Consider the following 25,440-nt stretch of genomic DNA (forward strand, 5'->3'; position numbering starts at 1 on the left):
CTCGATTGGTTGCCCATTTTCTTATTATGAATAAATATAATAGCACTTTAAAAACAACATATTACATTGTGTGGAAGTACGTTTTCATAAAAAAAATTTTTTCATTTTTTTTTAAGGAATATGGACCTTTTTGTTGACACACACACACACACACACACAGAGTTATGTATGGGGGTGGAGTTTACTCCACAGTTATGTTTAATACAGCAGTGGGCGGAAACACACGTGTTTCAGGTCCAGTGGCGCCCCCAAGCGGTTTTATCCTCGGTGATGAACAGACGAGAAGGATCCTACTTTCAGTCTGTAAAACGGGAGCGGCTGCAGACTTTAACGCAGATTATACCAAGTGGATCTTGTCTTTTAAAGTTTGTCCTACCTTACTGCTTCCAAGCTTCTTTTTGGTTCTAATCTTGGACTTTGGTGTTTTTGTGTTTGACTGTGGGATCTGACCTCCATTATTTTGTTTTCTAGGAGTGTCATTGTTGTTTCAGGCATGCTTCTCCACGGCACTGTGGTTTTAATCATCTTATTCCTCACTGGTAAGTAAAAAAAAAGAAGCATTTATTTAGTTGTGTGGTCGAATGTACTCATGTGGTATGGGGGGGGGGGAATAACCTTTGGATTAAAAGTACAAATACAGACAAGTTCTTAAAGAGTGTCATTATAGGTCAAACTTCCGAAGTACACATGTTATTTTAAGTTAGATTTTGGACATCAGAGGCGTGTTTTACTGTTCTATTGCCGTATATTGTAATGATTCAACTATGTATAAACAAAAGAGCCAAATATTTGTTCTTATTTTCAGTGATCTCATAAGATAATGAGAAATACAACAATTCTCTGAAGCACAAAATGACAGAGTTCAATACCCTGTAAATTCTTACATTTGAGAAAGTTGTATTTTTCGCCAAATGACACAATAAGGAAAACAAGTAGTAGATTCACAAGTTCATCTTTTATTCAGCCTTATTTAGTTGTGTGTGAGAGCAAGAGCTGATCCCAGGTCACTGGACAGGTCACCAGCTCACCACACTGCAAACACAGCAACACACGTTCGTACTCATACTACATGGCAGTTTCAGTACCCAGAGAGAATCTACCCAGAACACAGGAAAAACATGCAAACCTCATAAAGGAAAAAAAGGAAGGTCCCCAACTGGAATCAAACCAGGGATATACTCACTGTGCGGTTAGAGCCACCAAGATATGATTCATTTCAGTTTATAGTCAGAATCTTTGTCTCATGCTGGATGAGTTTCTTATGTAAATCTAGATTATGTTAAGCCTTACAACTGCCAGATGCAGTTATGCGTTATACAGTCAGTGCTACATTTCCAATGTAAATGTAGAAGTGTTAATGTGGCTTTTCCCTTTCACACATTGTTTGGTTTATCATCATGTTAACTACACCATTTCATAAATATTGATTATCTAATGTTAGATTTCTGGAGACAGTCTGAGCCCCTCACTGCTTCCCTAGGGCTGGGACATACTTTCATCACAGCAGTTGGAACCTTTTCTATTAAATGCAGATGTGCTGAATGTTTGAGGTCACTGCACGAATGTAAATGTAGGAATGAAGAAGTCACGCCCACCCCAGCATCTCCCAGAGTAAAACTGTCCAAAGTGCAGTCAAGATAATCTAAAAGGCAGTTTAATTACAGCTCGGCTGCAGACACTACAAGTTAATTACTGAGGAGTCCCCCCTCTGGGCCAGACATGTTAAAGCCACCGTTTAATCCTACAAGATAACAGCGTGACCTGAGAGCCTCCCAGAAACACATATGAAGTCCGATGAAGATGTAGAGTAATTGAAAGGACGACGGCTGTTGTCTCCACTCTGTCTTTAGAGACTGATGAAGACCCTTTGACTCACCCTGTCTGCCGTGCGCATGACCCTGTGGTGAAGTCTGCTTCGGGAATAGTCATTGATGCACAACTGTGTGTCATTGTCTTTGCCTTCTGCACCGTCACAGTTGAGAGTTTCTAATCGTGTGGTATTTCCAGCCCAGTGCTGTACGTTTGCTCACTTTCTGGACTTTGTGCTATACTTCACTGTACAAGATGGAAAAGGTATTATCTTTTTATATCATGTAGCAAGATGTTTTTTTCTGCACACTTCTTTCACAAAACTGGTCATATAGTGAGTAATAAGCTGAATAATTGATACAAACACAGAGCAGCAGCTTTATTTTACATAGTCATAAGACATAGGCATGACCAATGCATTCAGCTCAGTAGAATTAAATATCTCATAGTCAGCGTGCAACACCCCTTTATGCCATTTGAAAATGATAAATATGTCAAAAGGCATTACACTGACAAAATAATGACACTTATTTCGTCATTTCAGATTTAAAAAGTCTCTAAATTGGATAATTTCTCACTGAATTCCCGCTCATGATTGGCGACATGCTATTGAAAAAGTGTGCATATGTTTGAAAACTTACAGTAGTTCTTTGTGTCCAATACTTTGCTCATCCGCAGTCCTTCATCATTTATACATGCTCTTTTCATTCTGAATTCTTCAGGGAAGTGATGCTTTCCCAGAGAAAAAGAGGACAAAAGAAGCAGCATGTGTATATACATGTATATATGATTGCATCAATGTCCAGTTGTAGGTTCAAAAGAAAGAATGCAAATGTTAGCGAATGCTTATGTTTCATGAGTTTGATTTACTTATACTCAGAAAGCGGTTTAATAAATCTTGTTTAATTTAATTTAGTAGAATGAAGCATGTAAAGTACTTTGAAACCACTATTACGCTAAAAATATCAGGCTTCCTCAGCAGTTGCGGTAGTTTTTCCTCTCTGTAATTAAAAGTCCATTACTTTAATTCCCAAATACATGATGGTACTTGTCACCTGAAGTCATGTCTGGCTCATTTTCGACCCTGCAGGGCTTCAGACTGATGAGTTCACCAGTATTTATATCCTCTGCGGCCAATTCTCTGTGTGTGGGAATATTAGTCCGGGGAAGAGTTACTGAGTGGAACATTGGGCTCATTACGAACAAAACGCTGACGATGAGTTTGATCCAGGATTCTCTGACACAAGCTGGACGCTCCGAGAGGAGCACAGTGGAATGTGATGCAGCGTTATTAACAGGAAGAGTGTTAAAAGACGGAGTGTGCCAGAAAACAGAGAAAAACTGAGGAAGTGGAGCCAGGGACTGAGCTGAGATGGGGGAGTGGAGGTCGACGTGCTGGAACGTTTGGCACTCGGTTCTAAACATGGAGACGTTTTGGGGATTTCTGAGGGGGATAATGAGCCTCAGCCACAACTGCAGAGAACAAGGGACGACAGCGAAAGCGGTTGGTTGGATAGAAAGTGCATCACATGAGCCACGCCGCTTGAAAGTGATGAGTAAGAAGCTCAATACCCAAGTTAGTATTAAAAAAAAAAAAATTAAAAGAAATGTGCTGTGTGGCTTCAATTACTTTCAGGTTTTAAGTCTTCACAGCTTAATGAAGTCCAGTAAATTTACCACAATAAAATTAAGCCCAACAAGCTTTTTTTTTCTGTACGTCAAGAAAACAGAATCCATTTAAAAGTTGTTTATTTGTGCGCCTGCTGTCTTTCTATTCAAGCCAATGATAGTATTTCCAGGTGTCCTTGGACAGGAATGTTACTGGAGTTAAAGGAAGTTGTGGGAAAAACGACTGTGTGTAAAGAAACATTCACTGGGTGACCTACATAGTTGTGATAATTCACTTGCCAGTGAGTCAGCGTTTGACATCTTGATAACATTAAACACTTGAATTGTTTATTTGCTGTTGATTTTTTTGCTTTTTCCAGGTGTCTCGGGCACCACAGTGTACGACAGCTACAACGACTTTGCGGAGGAAGATGACACCCCTCAGCTTGACTATAAAGGTGTGTGTGGATATAAACAGACTAAACAGATTTTTTGTTGCCTTCAAAGATATTTCAACCATTTGGTTTCAACGCCTACATATTTAGTTTTAGTTAATTAAAAGTGAGCCTTGCTTGGATCTCATATCTGCACGTTTTTGAGTTGTATTTCTTGGAAAATAGTATTTTTACAACATCGGTGTTGTGTGCAACAAGCTGATGATTGGGATGATTTATACGTAAGAAGTTGCATCAGAACCCTGCGTTGTATTTTCCAGACTAAAATAAACAAAAAAATGATTCACAGGGTAGCCAACGTGGTGCCTTCAGGGACCTCATGAGTAGCAAGCAGGGCCAAAATATATAAGTATGAGTATTGATCATCATGAAAGGTGAACCATGGCTGAAATGAGAGTTTTATGACATTTGTAGTTTCCCCTACATGTATGAAGTGAGTGACGGGAGGAGCAGTCTGTACTATGGCACCAGATCACTGCAAATTCTGCAAATTAGACCTTAAATGATTGTTATCATGAGCATAATTAGGTATATACTTGTATAAACTTGTAATGTTGTTTTGATAGATTATTCAAGAGGGGACACAATGAAACAAAAAAAGAATAGTCTTGTCCTGTCCTTTTTTTGGACATTTTTGGACAATATTTCAAGTTCACTTTGCCCATTTGACTATAACAAAAACGCTCTAAAAAGGTAATTCTTACAAATTTGATAATTACATTTTCTAGAAGAATAATGAGGAAAAATCTAAGGTTTCATGACAAAAAACATTTGTTTTGTATATTGAAATGACCTGTATGTATTTCATTAAGTTTGTCAATATTGTGCTTTAAATAGTTTAATATGACTGCAATCTTTTAAAGTGTCATTAGGGTTTTTTTCCTCAGGTTAACGCCACAAACAGAAATGTATTTTAAGATTGAGATGGGAAAAGTGGGACACGTCCTCTCTCGCTGTGAATCATTATATGGTATTCTGAGTAAATTACAATTTTCCACTTTACGAAAAACAAGTTTCCTTGTCTTCCTCCATGTTTGAGTTCTTGAGGTCTGGTTTTACTCTCTGTCTTTTTGCTCCGCCCTCATGTCCTCCTCTGTGCTCCTGCTCTTTCCCTGATGGATCATTCTCATCTGTGCTTCATTTCTACGGGTCTCTATACTGCACCCCAGGTTTGGGTTTTCTCAGCTCTCCCTGTCTGTCCCTCCACCTGCTTCACCTTCCTTCATTGCCGTCATCACCACCCTCTGGATTTCTCTTTAATCATGTTTCCGTTTTCTGAGGGTTAGTTTGATCTCCAGAACCTGCCGGTGTGATGAACTTGATTTGACCTATTGATTCTAAACTCATGGACATGTCTGTGCACGAATATAGAAATTACAGCTTATGACAAAGCTCATTATGATGAGACACACTGAACAAAGATATAAATGCATCAGTTTTGTTTTTGCTCCCATTTTTCATCAGCTGAACTCATCTAAGAATGTTTAGTGTATGTTCTCCAAATGAGAGTTTTTAAACTTATGAATCAGTCTAAAGTTTAAATACAGCTATATTAATGATCTCACCACCAACTCTTAATAAACAAATTCCATTTCAGAATCCTGCTTTTCTAACTATTGATTCTCATCCATGAGTTTGGTTTGATTACTCTTTCTGAACAGATCCTTTTTGGTGTCATCCTCTGGGTCTGACTAACGGTGAGGTGACGTGCCACTCCCCCCGGGGCGGCGGCCACAGGAGCACTCTGGGGACCCGCTGCGAGATGAATTGCGATCGAGGATACCGACTCCTAGGAAGAAGTTCTATTCAGTGTCTCAACAGCCGGCGCTGGTCTGCTACCGCTTACTGCCGCAGTACGTTCGACTTAGATTTACCACCGAGTCTTTTTCTTTCTTCATTTTGCACCTGAGAATAAAATTACATTTTATATTTATCTTTGAAAATAAAGACAACTATGTCCTGGAACCACAGATTTAACTATTTGCTGATGAGTTCAAACGTTATACAGAAAGAGAAACGTCAGTCCTATAGGCTATAACTAGTGAAACCACTGCTCCTGTGTCGTGTTGCTTCAGGGATGCGTTGCCGCGTGCTGCCCCTCGTTCACCACGGCAGATACACGTGCACGCAGGGCTTCATGGTGGACTCCGTCTGTACCTTCACCTGTGACTCTGGATATCGCATTGAGGGCGAGCACACACGCACCTGCCAGCACGGGGCGGCGTGGAGCGGCGTGCAGCCAGTGTGCTCAGGTAAATAGCACACACTGTGAGCAGAGGCCACTTATGTAATCAACAATTTCTCAAGAGTATGGTTCACGTTCTCTCTCTTAACGATACTGACATTTATTTCTGTGTGAGGTTGAATTTCCCTCTTTTCTCTGTTCTGGTCTTTCAAACTGGTTTCGCCTTCGTACGTCTGAATGAAATGCATTTCTGGACTTACAGCGCAATCTTCTTCTCTGTCTCTATGTTGGCATGCAAGTATGGAAAAGAAAGAAAATTCATTTTAAATGGAAACTAAGGGAAACTCGAGCCGCACACTGGTGCTGTGGTTAGCACTCTGGTTTTATAATAGAATTTCCATGGTTGTGTGTAGTTTCCATGTTCTTTCTATGCACGTGTGTGTTTCCTCTCACAGTCTCACTTATGTACTAGATGTTTTGTCAAAGTAAGGAATAAAAAATCTAAACATTTGTACTAAAATTTGTCTCATAAAAGTTGAAATATACCCCCAAAATGAAGAGACGATTACAGACTTTACTCGAGTCCAGTAATAATCTGTTTGTGCTTCATCAATTCTCACTTCTGCTCTAAGATTACCCTTCCAATTGAAGCTGGGCAGATGTTCAAAGATGGTGAGAGAAAGTCTGCCAAGTACAGTTTTAATTTGGAGATTATTCCATCTGCTCTGGTATCTAGTTTCCATCTCTCTTTCATCAGACTGGCCCCCCGTGCGTCTGCTCTCGCAGTCTCACCAAAAACAACCACACTCCCTGTTTGAACTCTCTTCAAACTGTTTCCTGTTGCTTCTCTATACAAATATGCTGCTTTTTTACATCTTTAGTGGTTCAAATATTCTTAAACTGTTGCATCCAAATGACATCGCTCTGTCTGATGTCTCCAGTGTTGTTCTTCAGTTTCCGGCTGTTTTTCCACCCAGATATTGATCCTCCGAAGATCAAGTGTCCTCCATCCAGACTGAAGGTCGCTGAGCCTGGGGGGCTGACTGCCAGGGTGACCTGGGACCCCCCCGCTGCCACGGACACCGCCGACAAATCGCTGGAGTGCGTTTACCGCCTTCCTTAGCTTTTGTTTTCTATTTATCACGAAGTGCAATTAAACATGCGAGCTTTACTCGTCTCTCTCTCTCTGCAGTGTGATACTCGTGGGCCAGCAGCCCGGCACCAACTTTATAGAGGGAGTCCACATCATCCGATATAAAGTGTATGATCAAGCCAGGAACAGAGCCGCCTGCAAGTTCATTGTACGTGTGGAGGGTAAGCTGCAGTTTAAATCACACGCATTGAAGGCCACGCTGAATTTAGATGCGCTTTTAGTTTACGTTGCACCTTTTTTTTTCTGTGCAGTGAGAAGATGTACGGAATTGCCTCCACCCATGCACGGTTACATCACCTGCTCCTCTGACCGGAACAACTACGGCGCCACGTGCGACTACCACTGCGACGGAGGACATGAGCTGAGGGGGACGTCAAGTCGTGTCTGCCAGTTCAGCCGCAACTGGGGCGGAGACCCTGCTGAGTGCGTCCGTGAGTAGTGTCCCCCCGCATAACACGGACCACCGTCAATACACTGGAAATAATGTGGATACTTTCACAACTTCTGTGGAATGAATAAGATAATAAAGATTAGTTGTGAGGCTTTAAAAAGTGTGCTCAGACAATTTCTGTCTCTCGTAGGTCATTTGGATAAAGTCCATTACGTCTGGACACAATCAGAATCCTCAGAAGTCACTGAGTCTTTGGACTGTTTCTCCATTTGTTTCAAGTATTATATCAATTATACAATACAGCAAAAAGACATTGTTTTCTTGTGAAGTAACTGATGATTAAATCTCTTCAAAACCCATATTATCTCAATCGGATAATGTGACAAGTTTAAAGAGGAAGTCTTTGTGTAATGACCTCTAACACTAGAAAATACAAGCCTCAAATCAAAAAATCAAAAAATTAACTTTTGTTTTTGAACGATTTTTGAACTGTTTGCAATCACCTCTGGCACGCCTTATACACACGTTTCCAGTCGTAGGAAAACATGATTGTGCGATTTTGCGTTTGTAGCGATGGAGATCAAATCAGACGTGAAGACGGTTTCTGCGCTCCTGGATCAGTTCTATGAGAAGCGGAGGCTGCTGATCATGTCCGCGCCCAACATGTCCGACTCCGACTACCAGCTGCAGAACGTCATGATACAAGTGAGGAAACGTTCGGCTGCTAACCATCCCACACAAACACAACTCGATAACTGAAATATTTTCCCATGGCAGAAGGCAGAGTGTGGATTAGACCTGAGACACGTCACTGTCATCGAGCTCCTGGGGTCGCCGCCGCGTGAGACGGGGCGCATCAAAGAAAGGCTGCTGGAGTCTGAAGTCATCGAGGGGTTAAGGTAAGACAGTAAGATTTATTCAGCTGTTTTCGGGTTTGTTTATTGGAAAAATACGGTTTTAGTCAGTAAACGTCCACTAAAGACTTCATAAAAGAAAACCTTTCATTCGCAATAAGGAGTTGTTTTTCCCGTCACTCTTTAAATGTCAAGAGTCTCCAAATAAAATAAGAAAAATCCTCCATTAGTCCCTAAAAAGTGAAAAAAAAAAAACCAACTTCAATTAACACTAACTGACAACAACACATCAATACTTAGTTTCACCTAAAAATCATTGTCGGTTATTCAACAGAAGCAGAATCAGATGTATAGAGACTCGCCTCAGAGGAAGAGTTTTCCAACAACTGTGCAATCTGAGGAAGGGGGGTGGGGGTGGGGGTGTTACTCAGTTTTTCCAGACTGGAAAATCCCCCTACATCCTCTGCACTTTCACCCCCCCCCCCCCCCCCCCCCACAGAGTGAGTGCAGTGCACACAGAGACACTGTGTGTTTGTGCAAAGCAAAGCACTCTGAGAAATCAGTAACAAAAATAGATGTGGGGCATTTTTTTTTTTTAATAAATGTCAACAAAAGGAAATCAGAAAGCTATTACAGCAAATCAAGGGTGTTATATTTGTCATGTCATGTTGAGTAACGCAGTAAACGAGGTGCAGTGGTCCTGAGAATCTGGCCGCTTGGAGTCCAGATTGAAACCAGAGATATTTCTGAGCGTAGTTTGTAGGTTCCTCCTCGATTTGTTGCTCGTAGGTGTGACTGGTGAACTCTTCAGGATGTACATTGACTTCATGCGTAGTCACCTGGGATCCGCAGCCATGAGGGAGATAAAGCTGACCTTTGAGCTCAATAGGATCATTTGAACTCACTTCTTTCTCTTCAAGCTTCTCGCACTGCCACCAAACCACCACCACTCTGGTCTTCCCATCCTCAAGCTCAAAATTCACAACTCTCTCCAGGATGAAGCGGCTGTATCTTCTATCAACATTACTAAACCATTTAAATCTATTTACCATGATTAATTTTGTCATGAGCATCGATTTGTCTCACTTGTTTGTCTCACTTTGATGATCACTGAGGTTTCAGCGACTTTAATCTCCAACAGGATTCAGAGTTGGTTGCATGGAGGAGTTTTCTTTTTTTTTTAATCACAGTCCTTTAAACACCGATACTTTAATTGACCTCGCTGTGCGATTCTGTGCAGGCAGGTGTTCAGGATCTCCCGCTCGTACTTCAGCATGGTGCTGCTGGACGAGCTCGGACTGGACCGCGAGCGCTTCATCATGCCGATGGCGTCGGACGAGCTCTTCTCCTACATAGACAGTTTCATGCTGGACGAAGAGGAGCGGGAGCGGCTGGAGCTCCACAGAGATTTCTGTGACTAACCTAATAACCCCGGCCGACATTAGTAACGATAAGATGGAGCCGATAAACAAACGGAAACCAGGTCCAGAGGAACATTTGGAGGAAACAAGAGGACTGTTCATCATGTGATCACTAATTACACTGAAGTGCGAGCACTGTTACCAAAATATTAGAAAAGGGTAACCACAGAAAATCTAAATGTATCACAACAAAACACAGATGCATAACATACGGTCACATTATGTCTATTTTTGTGTTTATAAACCTTTTAAAGAAGAGGGTAAAAACTCACAACGTTACGCTAACTGAACTATTGATTTGGTTTGTGTTGAAGAATAAATGTATTTTCCTGTGTTTAGTTACTTATACTGGGTGAGCAGAACCGGTTTCTGATCTCACTCCAATGTACTTAAAATATTTAATATCCACATTAAAAAAGTAGGCTTAGTTACTTTAAATAAGGTCTTTTTAATGCAACGTGTATAAATAGAATTTTAAGAGACAGTGTTAATATAAAACAGGACGGTAAAGACGCATTATTTGTTGAATGTAACACCGGAAATTCTGTGTAATACATTTTTATATTGAACTACTTCCCCATGCATCAAAGTGAAATCTTTTAAAATCATAACGAGAAAAGAACATGTGGCAGATTAACACAGTTGTGTATATAGTATACACGGCCTAGACTGTAACAATTCTAAAGTGACGGTGTCCTTGCTCCTGGAATGAAGGTACTGTGGCGATGCTTTGGCACGTTTTCAGTGGTAACCGCAGTCTGCAGGCGGGTCGCTGTGAGAGAGGGAACGCCACACGATGAGGCTGGTGTGAGCAGATGTGTGTCGTTCAGCCGGTTCGTGAACCGTGCGACAGGCCGCCGGCCCGATCAACCTGCAACACAATGTTTAATCCACAGTTTCATGTTCGCCTCAGCTTCGGTCCGTTTTTGAGGATCCAGATTCCCACCGTCCTCATTTGGCCTTGGCCTTCCCCATGGAGGAGCGCAGGGGAAGAGTGCCCTCTGCCCACGAGTCAGGGTACTGCATCATCTTCTGCCACAGGCTGACCTCCTCTCCAATGGAGTCCAATTCCACTTCCTCTTTTCCTATTTTTATCGTGCCTGCAATGATGGAGATTACAGAGCGAGCAGACAGTTAGCACTGGGCTTATAGATAGCACAAGACTTCCTTTTCCTTGAAGACATGGGCGCCTCACAGTTGCTTCTCATAGATAGTATTTTTTTTATTTTTAAAAACCCACTACAAGCATGAATCAAACACCAACTGCTCACTCACCCAAACCTTATGCTGAACATCTACACATCACAATTAAAGATGTTTCAGGTTTAAGTTCCTCTTGAAACAGAAACATATTTACTCACGAGGGACAGAAATCACAATCCTGTTTAAAAAAAATAAAAATAAAAAATTATATTAGCTTGATTATTTTTATAAATTAACTAGTCGTCCATCCTTCCATCAACTAAAAAGCTTTGCCCAACTCGGGATCTGAGTGGGAAGCTGAAGCTGATCCATGGGTGAAGGCACAGAACACCCTGTACAGATCAGGCACCATATTAGCATGCTCAGAAGAATGTTTTAGAACGCTTCAGAAGGAAACCTCTACATGCTAATCTATTGTTTACCTGCTTGACACAAAACATGGAAAAAAAATTCTGAAACTATTTGGACTTTTGTCCAAATTTTCCAACTTTGAAACAAATTGAAATGTCAAAATACAGTTTAAAGACCATTAAATCAAGACTATAAAGAATATACATGTATTGTGTTTTTATGCTCTGAAGTTGTGGGTTTGACACAACCCACTTTCAGACTTTCACACATTCAAGACTTAATATTTTCTTAAATGAAAGATGAAATTGGGCAAGCATGAAATAATTTTTTTTTTTTTACTTATAAGTGGAAAACATTTTTGGGCTCCTTCTATTTTAATTAGCAAAAATATTGCAAACCAACACGATTCCACAACAATCACCCCCATTGAAGCGAACGTCAGTCAAAGTTTTACACGTTTAAATGTCACTTGTAAGACCTGCAGGCCAAGTCAGGCGGTAAATATTGGATTTCCACTCTTACCTTTCCCAGAGCTCAGACGGACTCCTCCCAGAAACTCATTGTTCAGCATGGCCTCCTTGTCCCACACCGTCAGCTCCACACACATGTCCCTCAGCTGCTCCAGAGCCACGTCCTTGTACACAAACGTGTGGTCGTAGTGGGGGTTCAGGTTCTTCTTCACCACTGGAGTCTTCCTCTTTGTGCTCTTCACCTTGATGGGGTACAGGTACCTGCAGGACAGCAGAGCACCGGTGTCGGTTTAGAAAGAAGAACTTTGGTTTTAAACGGCAGTCCGGAGTCGGCGCTTTCATCACGGACCCTTTCACGAAGCTGTCCGACGTTCCTCCCGATTTCATCGCCATCAAGCTCTTCGCCTCTTTAATTAGGACGTGCAGCTCTCCGCCTTCCTCGGGCGCCGTTTTTTTACCTGAAGAAGAAAAAAGAAGTTATTTAAGAGAAAATAACTCAAACACACTTGGAGCTAAATACATTTTTTATTTTTTAAATCAAAATTTCACCTTTTTTCTCCGCTGGTGGACTTTTAGGCGTCACGTATTTCAGTGAGATCACCAGCTCTCCTTTATCCTGAGAGAAATCTGAAGCTGGCACCGCAGAGGCTGCCTGTTGAAGGAAATCACATTTAACAAAGACAAGAAACTATGAACGGAGTAAAGATGCATCTGTGCAAAGGATGAATTACATTGATCGCAAACATTCCCCTCGACCGGATCCAACAGTGCGTGAAAGTAAGGGCTTATAATTTTGCATAAAGAACTAACTGGATTAAACTTTTTGAATCACAATGCATGCTTTCAGCAATACTCACACTGACTGGATGCACTTAGTTCTATAAATGCATATAAAATATGGTTGAATCATCTCCCTGCTTGCCTCGCTATTTTAAATAATCTGCTGCAAAGACAACGGGACGCCGTCGCTTTTCAATTGCCAAAACCTGGATGACTGAGATCGACACAGGTTTCTCATACGGTTAGATTTTCTTTAATGATACCGTGTCTTAACCAGGGACTCCCATAATTATCATGACTTAACTTAAATCTTTTTCATCATGACTTCTCGCAAATCAATGTGAAAACAGGATGTTGGAAATGAATAAAAAATTGTTATAAAATATGTCTTAATGAATTTGATTGGTATGTACCTCCTTACCCTGAACTGGATAAGAGGAATGTAAGATGAATGGACGGAATTTATATTCTTGTTTCTATCTTTGAGTAGCACCTCGGAGTAGGACGCTCCAACCAGCGCCATATAAAGGGTTAACGCTAATGGCTATTTCTTATTGTGGCTCCATTGATCGACAGCAGTAAGTGATGCTCGACTGAAAGCAGGAAGAGCAGAGGAGGACTTCTCTCCGCCAACAGTGTTTATGCACAGAACAGGTTTTAAACTTTGAAATATACAGAAAAGTACACCGTGAGGAAGCACGCAAAGCATAGAAAACACTGAATGTACACAGAACATGTGTTGAGACAGCTGCTGTTATTCTATATTTGTATTTTCAGCTGAAACCAATTTGATGAGATGACATAAGTGTTGTTTTTTTGTGTGGGTGTGTGTGTGTGTGGGGGGGGGAAATAGAACCCAGCCAACAGCGTAGAGAGTCTTCTATGGAACAAACATATAATCTGACAAGTCAATTCTAAAGAGTCTGAGCTGCTCGTTATTCACATGATCCTCGGTTAAGCAGCTTCGCATTCAGGTTAAACTCCACTAATGGTGAAGCTTTATGAGAGTTTCAGAGATTATTGACAAGTCGACTCAGACTGAGCTACACAGAGTTTAAACTGAGGCTCCTGAGGAAACAGCAGCGAGGTCTGGGTCAGTGTGTGAGGGTTTCAAACCTGCACTCAACATGCAAGTGCAACTAATAAAGTGACAGAACAAAAATATTAACTCCTCGTGTCTCGCGCGCGCGCACACACACACACACACACACACACACACACACACACACACACACACACACACACACACACACACACACACACACACACACACACACACACACACACACACACACACACACACACACACACACACACACACACACACACACACACACACACACACACACACACACACACACACACACACACACACACACACACACACACACACACACACACACACACACACACACACACACACACACACACACACACACACACACACACACACACACACACACACCGTAACCTTTTCCTGGTTAAGATAAAAATACTAAAGTTATGACTCACTCTCGCACAACAAATGTGGTTTTCTTCAACTTGACTTGATCGTAAAGCACCGTGCGTAACATTGTTTTGAAAAGTGAAATATTTGTGTGTTTCATGTAAACTATATTCACTGTTTGGCCTGAGCTCTGGGATGATTAAAAAAAAAAAAAGGTGTAGAAATATAAGGATATCTGGTTCTGATCTACCCTCGCCATGAGAGATGCCTGGTCTTCGATCGGAGAATCGAAGTCTCTGCAGTCCAGCGGGACCTCCACCTCCCCCAGGAAGGCGTTGCGGCTGAGGCGGCCATGATGCCAGACGGAGATCAGCACGGAGCGGGTGAAGAGCTGAGAGCGGCTGATGGAGTACTGGCGGCGGTGGGAGAAAGAAGAGGTGGCGATCAAAGGCCTGGCTCGCTGCTGGAAAGACTTATGTAAATTTAATGCTCGGTTGCTGCGGGATCCTTAAGTAAACTATAAAACATAGATTAAAGGAGAACAGGCATCAAATATTCATCAGAAATTGCCGCTCCAATCTTCGAAGTAATCCCCTTTAACAAATATTTAAACAGCAAATCCAACTGTACAGAAGGATTACGGGCCACAAATGGATTCATCCAAGCCAATTTTCTAATCGGCAGTTTGGCTCATCGCTGTATTTAAAGCAGACTACCGACTGGAAGACGGGAGAAGAATCAATATTTGACCACAGCGATTCTAACCTGCAGTGTCAATACCGATCGCGAGGCCTGTGTGGGCGCGGTCGCCGTTTGCAGCGGGCAAGAATCAAGGTCACACGTCAGGAAGCGTCACCGAGTCAAACAGCTAAAAGCCAGCGTCAGGCCGTCACCTTTAATGTCTCATTGTAGACGGGGTCGACGGTGTGTCTCTTGATGCTGGTCTTTCTTTTGCTCTGGCGAGACTTGTCAGGAAGCAGATAACATTTGACGTAACTGGAAGAGAAAACAGAAAACTCAGAGTCAAGAGTTTCTCCAGGCGGAGACTCCCGGTTCATCCACTGCGTTTCCTGACTAAAGGCAAAAAAAAAAAAAAGTTTCCTGCGAGTTCCAACTAATCACCTCCGAGATGCGATTACGGCGACTGTAAACACAGCAACCTTATCTGCAGATCAAAGCTGCGTTGACATCAGCGTGTCCGTGTTCAGAGCAAAAAGAATATCCGACACGCCACCTCGCGCCTGTTTAAGAAAACGTGAGCGGCTGTGATATTTACGGGTTGCAGAGTTGCCGCGCAGCATCGCCGTAGGCCAGCTTGTGGCACTCCTTGATGAAGACCTGGAGGCTCTGGGTGTGCTCGTCGTAGCTCAGCGTGAAGACGACGTCGCCGCTCACGTCCACGCTGTCGAAGTCTCCCGCCTCGCTGTAAATGCTCATCAGGCTGCCCGTCGTGCTCTGCATTTAGGGGAAAGAATTTAAAATAATAATACATATATTTATGTGTGTGCAAACTGCATACGGTTAAAAATCACAAGTGTAAAAAGTGAGTTATAGGTCAACAATCCACACGATAATACGTTGAAATATTGTTTATGGATCTCTGTATCACGTTAACTCTAATCTAATGACGTGATGTGTGTCTTGGCCAGGTCATCCTTGTAAAAGAGATCTTGATCTCAATGGGTTTTTACTTTCCTGGTTAAATTAAGGTTAATATATAACTTATTAGCACCCAAACTTCAAAAAAGATCCTTCACAGATAACTTGAAGCCATTTTTGAGTTAAATTTGTGACCCGAGGATGGAAATACTGAATATTTTCTAATATCTGAATTAATAAACAAAGGGTAAGAAAAAACAAAAAGCTTGAAGGCTTTTTGATATTTGAGCTTCTGTCTGCTTTGCGTATTAATTTCATATTGCGAAAACATGTTATAGTTCCTCAATAAAATATGTATTTTTTCCCCTTAACTTCAGTTTAATGCGGGTTTGCAATACATTGACGCTGTATCCAGTAACAGGAGTTATCTAATTATGAGAAATTTAATTTCTTCCCAGGACTCAAATGTGCATGTATACCCCTGAATCAGATTCATTTTATTCTTTTTATGTTTACACATGTGTAGTGGTCGGGGGAGAGGAAGACGTAACACGCAAACACGAAGAAATCCGAAAAACACGGTTTGCATTTCTCTCTCCGTTATCAAATGCAACAATCAGATGTGATAAAGATGACGTGAATTCCAGAAATGCGAATGTTATCTGATTGCTGCCAGTTACTCATCAGTTTCATATGAACAGGCTTGTTACTTCTCACAGTATATTCAGTAATAACTGCATTAAAATCCACCGTTTCTAAATGTTTTGTGGCAGCATCATACTTATCTTACTATATTTATCTTTAAATTAAAGTTAGTTGAAGGTTCTGACAGGATTTTTATGAGTCTGTAAGTGACAATGTCAGACATGACATTTTGTTTTTTTAGACTTCACATCAGGTAACTGACATTTTGTCCATGTCAGACTCAGTGTCTCGGATAAAAAAAACTATGAATGAAGACAACACAGCACAAAACTAGGCAGGGACAAAGTAATTTAAAGGATTACAATGTTGTGTTAATGTCCAAATCCAAAGTGACAACATGAAAATCACTTAATCCGCAGCTTTGCTTTTCTGCAGAAACACTTTTGTAAGATTTCACACATCAGTCTCGCACTTCCTAACATGCGGAGGATATCCTGAGGTCATAGATGCTTGTTCAGATTAGTCAGCGCGTCTGCCTGGAGTCACGAAGGGCCGTCCTCACAGGCCTGTGCAGAAATGTCCGCGGATTACCTTGGAGCTCTGCAGGCTGGACGTACTGGAAACAACTGCCCTCTTATGGAAGTTGACCAGCGTGTCGATGTCTTCCTCCTCCTCTTCGTTTTCCTGTAGCGCCAACTAAAAAGCGAATAAACAGGAGAAATTAAAGACGCTGAGCAACAGCAGTGATTTGATTTCCTTCACACTGCTTCACCTGTAAATCCAGGCCGGGTACAGAACGGCTCCTCGTGCCCATCGAGGACTCCGATTTCTCACGCAGGTCCAAAGTCGATACGGACTCTGAGGAAACGTTCAGGACCGACAACTAAACACACATTTAAAAGCACGGAACACCACCAGAGGGCATGACGAGAGCTGCCTTTACATTTTCCTTCCACGAGACTGCAGTGGATCGATTTGTACCACGAACGCGTGATCCCAAAACCAACTGCAACCGAAAAGCCCAAAAGTATCGGAGGTGGATTTGCTGTTTTTAAAATATAGTTTAAAGTGCATGATCGTCTCAATGATCACATGTTTGGTTGTTTATCAGGCATATCTTGTTTATTTTAAAACTGACAAAGGTGGAGCTTTCTCAGATAACCGGAGATATGGTATTCCAGTTTGTGTAACCTTTAACAGACAAGGCATTCTGGGCCAAAGAGGACTTTCTAAATTTCTTTACCTATTGCCATTTTTCCCAGAACACTATTGTGAAGATTCATGTGGCGACATTAAGCAACAGAAACGGGCAAATTCGACGTGGTTACAAGACAAGATTTCAATCATATCAGTGTTTAACTGGAGCATCTCTAATGCATGTGATCGCAGCTAATAGCTGATAAAGAACATATATAGATCCATATATTCAGTTCTGTGATCAAGTGAAGCCCCCCTCCCCCGCCCGTCAAGCTCCATCTCTACGTTCATTAAAAGACGCTCACCTGCACTTTTCGGGGCTCGTTTCACGCTCTTCTTAAAGAGCCGATCGACTTCCAGCTCTGGACTGAGGGGTTTTACTTCCGAGCACTGAAGTGACAAAGAGCCAGACTCCATCATGGAAGGAAAGGATGAAAGATTATGAGAAAGCTCCAAAGTTCCTTACAGTGGTCTCGACCTCTGGTTGAGCACTTTCATCTGCGATGACGTCGGCCTTGACGGGGACGGTCAGGCTGGAAACGCTCGATCCTGCAGGGCTGGATCGATCCGAGCGGTTCTCTTTCCTGAAAACAACTTTTAGTTTCAGTCTCAGAGCTTAAAGATCTAAATGTATTGTCAAACATCATGAGCAGGTGATGACTTTATTCCAATACATATTTCCTTTTCTCATTTTATATTTCAGGCTTGTGACTGCGCTGCTCTTCATTATTTTACTCCAGAGGATTTACCACTGATATATATACTGTATATATGCACAAAAATGTTCTCTATTCAGAGGAAGTTTAGAGTTAATCACAAGTTTTACTGTCAATGCATGGGAAATGACAGCTCTGCTTTATTTTGAAAGACATTTATGAGACGATCTGCATCCCGTCTGCTGGTGAAGTATCTTAGATCAGCATGCACAGGAAAAACTTTTTTTAATAATTCAGCAGGGTAGTTTTAAAACGCTGATCCCTCCCAGCAAATTGCACCAAGGACAAATATAGTTGTAAAAAAACTTTCATCTACATACAAACTTAATCCCATTTTTTGACATGCGATGTCATTCTTATTTCCATCTTTTGTTTAGTGTTTTTTTATTTTTATTTCTCCATCTTATGCCTGTTGATTCTATATGATGATGTAAAATGTCTAAAAAAAGTGCTATACAAATAAAATGCATTATTATTATTATTATTATTATTAATATCATCATCATCATCATCATCATCATCATCCAATCATTCACGTTAGATCTCATGATCTCGGACTACATCCCAGGATATCTCAGTAGACTGCATCACTTTGAAGTTACTGCAGTACTTCAGTACTGGACCGGTTACCTCCGCTGATCAGGGGTCACACGGCCGGACTCCGTCTCCGTCTTGCAGCTGGTTATACTGGCGTTCTCTGCAGACTCCGTGTCACTGCGCGTCGGCTTCGAGCAGACCTCGTCCTTCGATTCCACGGACTCCCTTGAAATGGTGGATCCCGAATTCTGGGTTTTATGACTGTCGGTGACACAAGTTGAGATTTATATATTTATCAAAATCAGTGCTTAAAGAATCTTTATGAAGTTTTTCAAACTGCTGTGAGGAATCCGAGCTCACCATTTGTTCAGCACATTTTTCTGCCTGGGCATTGGCACGGGATTGGGTGGCTTGGAGTATGTCTCTGCACTTTTCAGGAGCGCCTCTGCTGCCGTCTCACGCTTATTCGCTACGGCACAGAAAGAAAACCTTTAATCACTCTCACAAATAAAAAAAAATTAAAAAATTAAATAAAGTTAAACATGAGCCTTTACTGCGATTTCCCTGCTGCTGGGATAACAACGCTGTGAACGCAGCAGAGCCGATTGTTTACATTCCTGGTTGAGGCGCTGATGTGCCCTTCCTGATCCGTACTCACATGACGGCTTCTTTTTCAGAGAGACCCTCACGAGGTCGTGTCCCGGCGCCGCCGAGAAACGGTTCACCCTCTGATCATAGAACCAGTCACCCGTCCTTTTCTTTAGATCCCTGGAGTCAAACACAAAAACAAGATTTTACACCTATAGCAGGTTTGTTGATGATGATAAATGAGTCGTTCAGATATCTTGCAGACGAAAAAAAAAAAAAAAAAAAAAGGCAGGATTATAAAGTAATTGTTTAGTCTGTCAAATGTTTCATACTTTTCCATGATTTCTTAACAAAATTACAAGTGAAAAGATTTTAGTTACAAATATTGAGTAATGTTTATAACCAACACCCAGAGCAGCTGGGATAAATGCAGAACACTAAATAAGAAAACTCTTGAACTGTTTTTACCCTAGATTTGAGTTATTAACCTAATAATGCTGTTTTAGAAACTTTAATTTGGGCAGATTATGTGTAGATAAAGGCGGTTGAAGCACTTTTGTTCTGATTTCTTTTGTGTCTATATTGTTTATATTTTTTGTGCCGTGTACTTTTGTTGTGAAAAGTTAAATAAAAATATTGATGGCTTTAATGTTAATTCAGAAACATGATAATAGTTTTCACACTACAAGGAATTTGGTGAGATCGGTGCAAAACAGTAACTTAGTGCAAACAAACAAGAAAGAAAGACGCTCTGCAAAATGAATGCAAATACTAAATAATGTGACTTTAGTGTTAAATATTAAAGTTATTAATAAGCTTTTCGTCTACCACCACCCTCACTGGGTCAGTCCTACTGTAGAGATACTATTGATGACTTTTATGGTTGTACAGACGGAACCAAATCTGAAAAAATAAATCTAATTTTAAATTGTAAAGAAAATGACTAAAGTTCAGGAAAGCATTTTGTGTAATATTTAGTGTTTTGGGTTTAGAGGAGACCAACATGAATTTCTAACTTTGACAGAATGAGGCCAGTTTGTTTTATAACACTGGATCAAAGAAATAACCCCTAAAATCTACATGTGGTCTTATGTTTACCAGCTGAAATCTCACCAACGGTCAACCCATCAGTCAGACAAACAAAGATCTTAGACGAGGATGTACCACTTGTGAAGCCCGGTGTGTCCTGGTACTGGAGATATTCTTAACGCCAGTTGGTTGCAGGAAGCAGTGTTTCTGATGGACAGCTGCTTTTAAAAACAATACCGCGTTGAAACGCGACGAGCCGGAACCAAGACGACATTTTCTTACGTTTCTTTGGAGCAGACGCTGCACAGCCAGGACTTGTTGGGCAGGACGGTCCGGCAGTCGGGACAAACGTCGTGATGGCACATCTTACACTGGCTGGAGAAGGCGCCGAGTCGGCTCAGAGGCTCCTGGCACCGGGCACAGGAGCGCTGACTGTACTTCCCGCTGCCACGTTTGGCCCCTTTCCTCTTCACCTCCAGCAACTCGCTCTTCAACTTCCTGAAAAAACAGACATTTAAAGAAAACAGAGTTAAAACAGCCGACCTGGGGTAAAATAACAAAAGCCAAACAATACAAGGCTCGATACTCGAAACATTTCCAGTACATTTGAAGATTAACTCAATTGTGGTGGTGAAGTAAGATATCTTAGTATTGGCACAGATACCCTGAACATACTTTAGAGGAATAAAAAAAATTCAGTACTAAGAAGCATCGTGAAAACAAGAAGTTCAGAGTTTCACTCGTCAGTTTCAGGAAGACGGAGAAACCTGAAGGGGCTTCGACACCATTTACCTTTTTGCCACTGTACATATTTACAAGTGATAAAACGTTTATTTGAAGAAGTTATTGAGACTACATTAGGCTCTATTTGAAAGACTAACGAAATGTGTACTATCGTACCGATGTTGGTACTCGTATAAAGTGTACGTGGAGAAGAAGGCCTCCCCTCACCGCACTCGCTGCTCCTCAGCCTGCCTCAGCTCCCCGTCCCGCCGCAGCACCTCCAGGATCAGCTCCTGCTCCGACTCGGACAGGAAGCCCAGCTCGATCATCATCGCCGCCGCCGCCGCCGGCATCGTGACGTTCACCTCTTGATGACGGGCAAACTGGCTCAGGTCGTCCACATCGGGGGGGGGGGGGGGGGGGCGGGGAGGGATTTACCCGAGGCTGAAGCAGAGAATAAAAATGGGATTAAACTCCGCCGACGCACAGCCGTGCTGGATAAATGATGAGCTGAACACACAGAGCAGTGATGTGTGACCTGGAGGTTGTTGATATTCAAAACAATCATCGGAATCAACAATTAAGAGACAAAACAATTATTATACAATTAAACTTCACACAGTAACTCCTTCCATCATTTTACCACCAGATTGACTTTGTTTAATCTTTCAAGTTCACGCCGCGTAACAAACGGGCGAAACTCCGGTGAATCTTTATGTTCTTGTGGTTTTACACAGTAAAAGATGTCGGATTTCACTTTGCTGACGTCTGATATTTCACATCTGATGACAGAGCAGATCTCTTATCCAAAGTATCCCGCCGGCTTTGGGCTGCCAACAGATGCTAACACTTTCACTGTGTAAACATCATAACTACTTTAACTTAGATTATGTTAAAGATTTATTCATCTTTACCGATTTATAAGATTCAACTATAATGCATCATTTAACTCAGCTGATTTATCAACTGAAATTATTTTTAGTTTGTATTTTCCTTTTTGAACCATTTGTGTTTCTCCTATTAACTTCTTTTACTAGTATATTCTACATATTTGTCTCTTATTAACATGGTCTTTCATGTTTAACTAGTTTCTTCGTCATATCAATACATTGTGTTTTTATTTACATTTTGTTGTTTGAATCACCTGGATATCTTGTGATTTTATGCGTTTTAAGTTCTTTCATCTCGTTTATCAGTTTTACCTTGTTGCCGTCATTCTCATATCTTGTTATTGTCACTTTTAGTTCTCTAATTTGTAAAAACCCACTTTTGAAAAGCATTTGTTTTACTCTTGTCTTATAGTTCCTCCATCCTCCTTTGGTTAAGTTATCACTATCAATGTTTCTGTGAAGCACACACTGAACTAAATGTACAATCTCGGTTTGATTGATTCTGATAATGTGAAAACTGCACCAATAAAACACTCCTGATGGATCCTTTGAAAAACTTTAAATTTCGTGAGAAGAGACTTGAGCCTGATGAATGACTCAGAGGAATCAGGATGCAGGAAGACTCTGGAACTCCCACGGAGAGCTGCTCGGGTGAAAGCTTGTTTTCTGTGCGTCGGGTAAGAACAACATGAGCTTGGCCCTCCTGCCTGGTTCCCACCCTCTAAGGACACAGAGAACCGGGTGGAGCTGAGCCCATTTGTTCATCATCCAGCTTATCATCTGTCATGTTCCCATCTCACAAACAATACCCTGTTTGAACAGACTTACGAGGAAATTTAAAAGAAACCGGTTCCGTGTTCCAAAGCAATGATAAAGCTGAAATTTGGAGGAAAAACCAGACACTGTTTTTTTTTTTCCTCATTGTTTGAATGCCTGGAGCCAAGTTTCTCTGAGAGCTGATTAGGAATACCTGCAGGGCAACTTCCACTTGAACATAACCTTCAAGGAAATGGGGCATGTACCAGATGACAAAGTTAGAGGTGCGTTTCCTGGAAGAGTGTTAAAAAGATTTGAACTTTTAGAAAAGCTGTTTAAAAAAAAAAAAAAAGGTGGACGTGCATGTTTAATATTCTGCAGAGTTCCCAATGTGTCACACTCAATGTAAAATAACCTTGAAATATGATCATGTTAAGATTAGAGTATTTATAAAAGGTTAGAAAAAAACCAAAAACCGAGCTGGAAACAGTTCAAACTATAGTGCGAACAAGAAATGACCGTTAACGTCACAAAAACAAACTTCAGGGTGACAGCGAGGGGATTTTTTATTTTTATTTTTTTTAACCTCGGTGTTTTTAATATCGACACGTTTATTCCCTTCAAAAGCAGATTGTGGATAAATGATGGGAATCGCACACACCTGGTAGTGGAAGTCGACGTCGCTCCGCCGCGCAGCTCCGTGGAGACGCACCGTGGACAAGACCGACTGATCCACCGAGGAGGAGAAACAGTTTAGACTCTGCTTCCCGGCGAGATCCTGACTGTGCCTCCTCCTCTTCTTCCTCCTCCTCCTCTAGATCTGTGTGTTTATGTGTGTGCGCGCTCTGCAGATCTGTGTGTGTGTTTAATGCGAGTGTGTGCGCGCGCTCTGCGTGCGCTCTGCAGGAGTCCCGGAAGATAAAGAAAGTTAGTGCGCCTTAACACATTTTCCATGACAGGTGCGTTTCCTTTTATTTATTTACCACAGGAGGGGCTGCATGTGGAAAAGCAGTCTGATGATCAGGCTCCATTTTTTTTTTTTCTCTCTTTTTCACAGGGAAACTTGGAAAAAAACGGGAAGTGCGCGGCCTGGTTTGGTTCCTGACGTCTGGTGGACAGTCGCCTTGTTTCTGCCCAATGGTGGGCGGAACTACACACACACACACACACACACACACACACACACACACACACACACACACACACACACACACACACACACACACACACACACACACACACACACACACACACACACACACTTGCCATTTTGTGCCACTTTGTTTGTTTTGCTCCTTTTCACAGTCCTTCTGTGTTTCTGCTGGAACGTGTGTGAGACTCAACATGGCATATTTTTCAAAACAGAACAAAGACGACAACAAAACTGCCCAGTGGTGCAATACTTCACTTCAGCAAAGCGCAATTAATAATCTCCATTATAATCACAATGTTCATGTGTCCATATGTACTCTTACACAAACGTATTAATTAATCTTTTTTTATTTTTTTAATAGGGATAGAGTCCAATTGTTATCATATTTCTGCTGGACCTGAGCCAATTTGCAACAAAATTTCATTTTGATGAGAAGTCGAAATGACAAAGTATATCTATACACGCACATACAGGCACTATATAAGCAAAAAGCAGTAACAGACAGACAAATGAAAATAACAAAAACAACAAATGAAGAGTAAACCACAAGACATGTGACCTGGATAAATGACAAGGTAAACAGTTGATATAGTTGAGACTCTGCATGGAACAGGAGAGACAGAAGAAAATAAGTTTAGCAAACCTCAACCTCTGTTTTCAAGAGAGTTTAGCTCCGCCAGAAGCTCTCTGGAGAAATCATGTTGTACTGAGGTCAGTGACATTTTGATTGGTATAGACAACACGCCAGGAAGCAACGGAAAAGACTACAGGTTTTATTCATTTATTTACACAATCCTTTCTTGTTCCTGGCAATATAACAAATATATTTATTAAGATAGTCACTGAATACGAAATACTCAAACTAAACCCTCAGACGAGTGTTTCTCCTGCTTTTCACTTCTCATATCAACCAAACATCCTCCAATTTTAACCGTTTGGCATTCAGAGCTCCAAAAATAGAAACTATCTAAAAGTTGAAAAACCTTTGAGCTATCCTGAAGTTAAAATTGTAATTTTCAAAGTGACTTTTAGACGTTGCAGGTTTAAACTCCGCAAGACCAGAGAGATTTATTCTCTCTCTCTGAGCCGAGAGAACAGAATGAGAGCACTTTTCCCCCTGCAGCCACGATTTGGGAGTTTTTGCAGTTTTTCTACACATAATCTGAAATAACTTTGTGGTTGCGGGGAGTATGACACCTATTACCATGCTCAGAGGCCCACAGCAGTGGGATTCAAACCAAAGAACTAAACTCACTACCTCCGCTGCCCAAAAGTATCATAACAAATGTAACCAGGACAAACTGAAAGCTGAAGAATGGCCTTCGATATGAATGCATGTGTGTGTGATTGGAGTAAAATTTGTAGGCAATAACTCCGGAATACTGTCATATGTACATATATAATACTAACTACTCTTAATACAGAAAGACAGTTATAAAGTATAACATGCATGCAACTCGTCATGTAACTAAAGGTCAAC

The 25,440-nt window shown here is 41.4% G+C and overlaps 2 protein-coding genes across 2 annotated transcripts; one reads left to right on the plus strand and one right to left on the minus strand.

The window, feature by feature from the left end:
• Positions 1–252: 252 nt before the first annotated feature.
• srpx2 (sushi-repeat containing protein X-linked 2) lies at positions 253–10,459 on the plus strand. Its single transcript, XM_080465728.1, has 11 exons — positions 253–365; positions 472–539; positions 3,798–3,875; positions 5,534–5,725; positions 5,948–6,124; positions 7,035–7,158; positions 7,250–7,371; positions 7,462–7,641; positions 8,173–8,306; positions 8,379–8,500; positions 9,696–10,459. The coding sequence occupies exons 1-11, from the start codon at positions 271–273 to the stop codon at positions 9,874–9,876; spliced, it is 1,473 nt and encodes a 490-aa protein (XP_080321854.1). The 5' UTR covers positions 253–270; the 3' UTR covers positions 9,877–10,459.
• Positions 10,307–23,645, minus strand: sytl4 (synaptotagmin-like 4). The gene is made up of 17 exons (XM_080465727.1): positions 23,469–23,645; positions 21,390–21,605; positions 20,721–20,936; positions 19,480–19,589; positions 19,182–19,290; positions 18,915–19,082; positions 18,035–18,152; positions 17,874–17,958; positions 17,144–17,229; positions 16,963–17,067; positions 15,404–15,582; positions 15,021–15,123; positions 14,378–14,539; positions 12,450–12,552; positions 12,250–12,358; positions 11,953–12,161; positions 10,307–10,976 (listed from the first exon to the last, which is right to left on the minus strand). The coding sequence occupies exons 2-17, from the start codon at positions 21,512–21,514 to the stop codon at positions 10,828–10,830; spliced, it is 2,136 nt and encodes a 711-aa protein (XP_080321853.1). The 5' UTR covers positions 21,515–21,605; positions 23,469–23,645; the 3' UTR covers positions 10,307–10,827.
• Positions 23,646–25,440: the final 1,795 nt, after the last annotated feature.

The sequence above is a fragment of the Lipophrys pholis genome (assembly GCF_963383615.2).
Source record: "Lipophrys pholis genome assembly, chromosome: 6".
NCBI lineage: Eukaryota > Metazoa > Chordata > Actinopteri > Blenniiformes > Blenniidae > Lipophrys > Lipophrys pholis.

Coding starts and splice junctions, on each gene's coding strand:
- sytl4 (XM_080465727.1), bottom strand. CDS start 21,514: ATGCCGGCGGCGGCGGCGGCGATGATGATCGAGCTGGGCTTCCTGTCC. Junction 19,590..20,720: donor AGCGTCTGCTCCAAAGAAAC/GTAAGAAAATGT, acceptor GTTTGACTCCAG/GGATCTAAAGAAAAGGACGG. Junction 12,359..12,449: donor TCCACCAGCGGAGAAAAAAG/GTGAAATTTTGA, acceptor TTTCTTCTTCAG/GTAAAAAAACGGCGCCCGAG.
- srpx2 (XM_080465728.1), top strand. CDS start 271: ATGAACAGACGAGAAGGATCCTACTTTCAGTCTGTAAAACGGGAGCGG. Junction 3,876..5,533: donor CCCTCAGCTTGACTATAAAG/GTGTGTGTGGAT, acceptor CTTTCTGAACAG/ATCCTTTTTGGTGTCATCCT. Junction 5,726..5,947: donor TGCTACCGCTTACTGCCGCA/GTACGTTCGACT, acceptor GTGTTGCTTCAG/GGATGCGTTGCCGCGTGCTG.